Below are 6,201 nucleotides of genomic sequence, written 5' to 3'. Positions count from 1 at the left end.
ATGGCATACTTCTGTGTAGAGGGCCCCAGATAGTGGGGAACCCTGGGTGAGGTATAAGACCCTTTAGTCCAATAAAAGGAATCCAATTGACAGTGTCTGGTTCAGCTCCCCATTCCCCTTGAGGGCTCCTGAGAAGTCAGGGGGCAGTGACTGTAATTACCTATGCTGTAATTAAAGCAGAGTTATAGTAAAGTGGCAAGGAGACACCTGCACACAATAGCAAGTTGTTTCTGTGGTCCCATATGTGCAGTGTGCCATGGTTATATAAGGGTATTAGAGTATATAAGGCAGAGAGAATTTGGAATAAATGGACTTCATGTTTGACTGTCCACATGGATCCCACCTCTTCACTTCTTACCCTCACTCAAGGACTTTGGCTGGTACTAAGATCCTCCAGAGAGCTAGTCTGGTTATTACACTTCTCTCCACAAGTCCAGGAGCATAGAGCATAGGACTATATTGGGACTTAATTAACAATGTATTTTTTTTTAGCATTTTGAGATTTACAAAACTCTCCTTCTGTGAGGTACATTGTGCAAAGATCATCCTTCTCCTTTTATAGATGAAAAAATTGAGGTCAAAAGAAGATAGGGATATTGTAACAGTCATCTAAAATAGTAATATTATGTACCTTGTTTTTTTTGTTCATGGAATAATCCCAACTTTTTGCCTTCACTGATTACTTAGGTTAACTCCCATCATTATACATGGGATGCAGATATTTGTAAAGATGTACCCCTGGAATATCTGCCTCATGGTAATAATGGGCATCAATTTCAAGTCAACTTTCCCATTTCCCTGTTAGCCCAGAGCCATTTTTTTGGCAGAAGTTGTAAATCTTTTGTGTAATCTTCTCATGGTTGATTTCATCTCTTGGTTTCTCAGTGTGTAAATCAGGGGATTCAAGAGAGGGGAGATGACAGAGAAGGCGACAGTGATGGCCCAGTCAGAGGGAAGGGTAGTAAAAGGCCTAGCATATACATAGATACTCGGAGCAAAATGCAATGTGATTACAGTGATGTGGGACGAGCAGGTAGAGATGGCTTTCCTCTTGCCCTCTCCTGTATGAGACCTCAACATCACCATGATGACTGTGTAGGACATAAGGAGTAGAAAGAACCAAAGAGCTGTGAGGAGACCATTGTTGCAGATAATTAGGATCTCCAGAGCAAAAGTATCAGTGTTGGCAAGTTTGAGGAGTTGGGAGATATCACAAAAGAAACTATCAATAATATTGGGCCCAGAGAAGGGGAGTGGGAGCAACAGAGAGATCTGTACACTGGAGTGTATGAAGCCTCCCACCCAGGCAGACATTATAAGCCCAACACACTTTCCTTTACTCATGAGGGTCACATAGTGAAGGGGTTTTGAGATGGCCAAATAACGATCAAAAGCCATTACAGATAGAGAAAAACCATCAACCCCACCAAGAAAGTGGAAGAAAAACATCTGTGTAAAGCAGCCACTGAAAGAGATGGTGTTTCTTTCAGCTAAAAGATCAAATAAAACCCTTGGAGCAGTGATGGAGGAGAAGCAGATATCCACAATGGATAGATTTCGGAGCAGGAAGTACATAGGTGTGTGGAGGCGAGACTCCCAAGTCACAGTGATTATGATAAGAAGATTTCCTAGTAGAGTTGTTACATACACCAGGAGTAATAAGAGAAATAAGATGATGCTTAACTTTGGAGACTCAGTAAGCCTCATAAAAACAAATTCCTTCACCCTGGTCTGATTCCCCAGATCCATTAGCTCATGTTTCTTCTTCCTTCACCATCTTAAGAAAAAAGAGTTAAATAATAAGCAACATAGACATTTACTCACCCTCATCCTTCAACTACACTCATCATCTGCTGATTTCATTTCTACTCATATACTATTGAATAAAGCTAGACTAAATCATAAAACAATAGTGAATAGACCCATTACATTTTATCACACAATCTGAACTGGAGTCTCATGAATGCGAAACAATCTTTTTTTAAAAACCTCCCTAATTGATTGATTTACTGTTCTATTATCCTTTCACTTTTCCAAGCCTTTTAATATCTCCTCAGATCTCTCTTAGTTCTTCCTTTTTCTACCTTCTCAATTGAGAACCTTGCCCCATGTTTAATTTTTAAAAATTGACACTCCCCAAGATCTCTCTCTTCTTTCTTCTTCCTCATCTGACACCCTCAGATGCCTCCTTAATTTCTATCTCATATAGTGAAGTTGTTCTACCCCTTGACAAGGCAAACCATTTCACATGGACAAGTAATTCCATTGCACCATGACTTATCCACAAATTGTCCATTTTGTCATACCCAATCCATAACTTTATAAATATTAATACCTTTTTATTTTCAAAATACATGCAAATATAGTTGTCAGCATTCATCCTTGCAAAATCTTATTTTCCAAATTTTCCTTTCTCTCATCCCCTGACCCTAGATCACAAATAATCCAGCAGAGGGAAAATGTGTACAATTCTTCTAAACATATTTCCACATTTATTATGCTGCATGAGAAAAATCAAGGTGGAAAAAGGAGAAAAATGAGAAAGGAAAAAAAATAAGCAGATAGCAAGCAAGGTAAAAATACTATGCTGTGATCCACATTCAGTCTCCATAGTCTTCTTTCTGGATAAGGATGGCTCTTTCCATCACAAATCTATTGGAATTGTGTTGAATCACCTCATTGTAGAAAAGAGTCACGTCCATCACAATTGATCATCACCTAATCTCGTTGCTATGTACAATATCCTTCTAGTTCTACTCACTTTACTTAGCATCAAGTCATGTAAGTTCCTCCAGCCTTTTCTTCAATCATTCTGCTAATCTTTCTTATAAAATAATAACATTCCATAACACTCATATACTATAACTTATTCACCCATTCCCCAATTGATGGGCATCCACTCAGTTTCCTGTTCCTTGCCACTACAAAAAAAAGACTGTTATAAACATTTTTGCCCATGTGGGTAATTTTCCTTTTTTATGATCTCTTTGGGATATAGATCCAGTAGAGACTCTGCTGGATCAAAGAGTATGCACACTTTGTTAGCTCATTGGGCATCATTCCAAATTGCTCTCCAGAATGGTTGGATCATTTGAGAACTCCACAACCAATATCATTCCCACTCTCACTTATTTTCTCTCTTTCCCTTTCCCAGCTACTTCCCTAATGCCTATAAACATCATGAAAAGATCTTCTAGTATATTTGTTACATGTCTTGGAAAAATTTCATTTCATAAAATCTTCACTTCAATCACTTTTGCTCTCTGTTATGCTATATCTTTCTGCCTTTTTTGGCTAAAGTTGTTGAGAAGACAGTTTACAAGAAGATTCGTTACTTGTTTTCCTCATGTTGGCTTCTCTACAGTCTAGCTTCCAACTTCATCCCTCAACTCTTTTCCCTTTATTGCCAAATCTAATGACTTTTATATTCTTTATTCTTCTTAACTTCTCTGCATCCTTTGGATACTGCCAATCACTTACCTTCTTGTTAGTGGCTTTTGTGATGCTTCCCTGTCCTAATTCTCTTCTTACCTGATTGATACTTCTCATTCTCCTTTGCTGAATATATATCTGGGTATTGGTCACCGATCATGGGAGTCCTTGAGTTTCTGAATCAGACCCTATTTTTTCTTTCTTTGGACCAGGACTTCTTAAACTGATTCATGACCTTAAATATAGTCACATAAATGAATGTGGTGATTACAAATTTATGGTTTATCAATAGTTAATATTGATTGTGTACCTATTTTCTAAAGCTATATACCCTGGGTTACATAAAAATTTCTCAGTTGAAAAGGGGTTGTGAGTGGAAAAAACTGGAAAATCCCTGCTCTAGATTGTATCTCTTGGGAATTTCATCAGCTCCCATGGATTCAATTATCATGTTTTTAAAGATTTATTAATCAGATTTATTTATCCAACCTTAACATCTCCCCATCCTTTATCTCACATCTCCAAGTACTTACTGGATAACTTCAAGTGGATGACCTATAGGTATTAAATTCAAAATGTCCAAAACAGAACTCATTATTTTTCCCCAACCTTCTCTCTTCTTAACTTCCTTATTATACCGAGGGTGCTACTATTGTCCCAGTCACTGAAACTTTCAAGGTGGAGGTCATCCTTAGTACCTCATTTTCTCACTCCTAGAAATAATTCTTTTGCTAAATCCTGTCACCTTACTTTTGGAACATTTCTTATTCCTTTCTTCCTCTGCCACTGCTACCACCTTGTGTAGGCTCTTATCAATGTCATCAAATAAATCTCAATTACAAACTACTGAAATAGCTTTCTAGAGGGTCTACTGACTTTGTCTCTCCATACTCCAATTCATTCTTCCTTTAACTGTCAAAGTGACTTTAAAGGAGGAAAATTGAAGAGATAGAAGTGGTTTATTCTTAGTATATGAAGCAATTTGGGATAAGACAAAGGATGCAGAGTGTATTTCACATGAGCAAAGCAGAAAATACTTTAATTGAACCATGAAGTTAATAGGTATTTACTAGCTGCCTAGAGTCTAATATGCAATAACTTTATTAGTTATGTCTAACACTGAGGGAGATCTGAAGGCTTTTTCCTCAAGCTCTTACTAGTAGATCATGTTAATTCTACTGAAAGTTTTATACCTGCACCTATTTAGGCAGCAAGAGTAAAGTATCCTTCCTGTTTTCTTTTCATCTCTATTACAGCAGCTAGATGCTTTGCAGAGCACCAGAGGCTCCCAGAATGCTAAGGACCCCATGTCCTTTGTATGTAGAATTTTATTAGCCCCCTTTCCCTTCATAGGCATTTAGGCAATTATTCCTTTACTTTATATGACCTTTCCTCTGTATCAAACCTGTATCGTGCCTGACAGTATCTTTGGACGATGTCTAGTGTGCTCTTGGCACCCAAAAAATAGTACCTTATATCCAGGCTAGGGGGTGGATACATTTCCATTTATGGATTTGTTTGATGTTGAATAAATCACTAGGCATTCTTATTCCCAGGATACTCTAATCTTCTGTTCTAGTTGGTTATTCTTGTTCTCATTTCTCTGTCTTCTTCCCATTATTTTTTCCTTTCTCTTTTTCTCCTTCCTCTTCCTTATTTTCCTCTTCTTCTTATTTTCTCACTCCCTTTTGCTCTTTCTTTTTTCTGCTTCCAATTTCCTTTCTATTGCCTCTTCCCTCTGTCATAATAAATGGTGTTCTTGTCATCACCTTTTTTCTATTATTTTTTCCTTTCTCTTCTTTCCCCTTCCTTCTCTTCTACTTTTCACACTTATCTGACATTTACAAGTTTCCATATTCATTTCCCACTTACAATTTTATTCCATCTTTATAGCCATTCCATAAAGGAGATTAGAATAAATGTTGATATGATTATTTGTTTTCACAAATGAGGAAACTAAGATGAGAGATATTAGAATTTTTTCTCAGCCATAATCAAGAAAAGAGAAACATTTTCTAAAAGTTTAAGTGGTTTCTTACTGATTAAACCAAGATAGGCAGAAACTTTGGTGTCTTGATCTGCTATTCCTTTCTTTGAGCCTCATTTCCAGACTATATGTTGATCAGATTCATATAAACATGAGGAATGAAGCCTTCTCTGGAAGAATGTGGAGGCAGCTATATTCTTTTTTGACCAGTTGCACAACTTCGTTTCATGCCATAAGAAACATTAGTACATACCCAAGCTTTTAGCTGGCTGGATTATGGCTCTTCTCCACATGGGTTGAACATTCTCTAACTTGGTTCCTGGATTCATTCATATTATGTTCCCCAAATATAAGCCCTAGTCCATCTTTCCAGGTAGAATGCATTCTAGTAAGGCCTTGTTGATAGACTGTGTCTATGATCCCCCTACTTACCTGCCCCCCTTCTCTCCTTCCTGGCTTTTAGCAATTCATTTTATGGCCTTAACAACATTCAGAAATCCTTTAATTCAAGAGATCATTTCCATGGAGGGATTACCCACCAAAATTAGGGATATTGAAAATATTGAAGTGTGTGTGTGTGTGTGTGTGTGTGTGTGTGTGTGTGTATGTGCGAGTGCTTTTATGTATCTATGTGTACACTAGCTAGATGGTTGAGGGGTTAGAGCTCTGAGCCTGGAGTTGGGAAGTCCTACTTCAATTGCTTCCAATTGTAGTTAACTCTTCAAGACCCCATTTGGATTTTCCTTGGCCAAGATCCTGGAATTGTTTTCCATTTTCTTCTT

At 37.6% G+C, this 6,201-nt stretch overlaps 1 protein-coding gene across 1 annotated transcript; it reads right to left on the bottom strand.

Moving 5' to 3' along the window:
* Window positions 1-801: 801 nt before the first annotated feature.
* LOC141546831 (olfactory receptor 4D10-like) lies at window positions 802-1,749 on the bottom strand. Its single transcript, XM_074274955.1, has one exon. It carries the CDS (start codon window positions 1,747-1,749, stop codon window positions 802-804), a length of 948 nt encoding a protein of 315 aa, XP_074131056.1.
* Between the last annotated feature and the right edge of the window lie 4,452 nt (window positions 1,750-6,201).

This window comes from Sminthopsis crassicaudata, chromosome 6 (genome assembly GCF_048593235.1).
Source record: "Sminthopsis crassicaudata isolate SCR6 chromosome 6, ASM4859323v1, whole genome shotgun sequence".
Lineage (NCBI taxonomy): Eukaryota > Metazoa > Chordata > Mammalia > Dasyuromorphia > Dasyuridae > Sminthopsis > Sminthopsis crassicaudata.
Note: the sequence above shows the minus strand (reverse complement) of the source record. Positions and strands in the feature narration are given on the sequence as shown.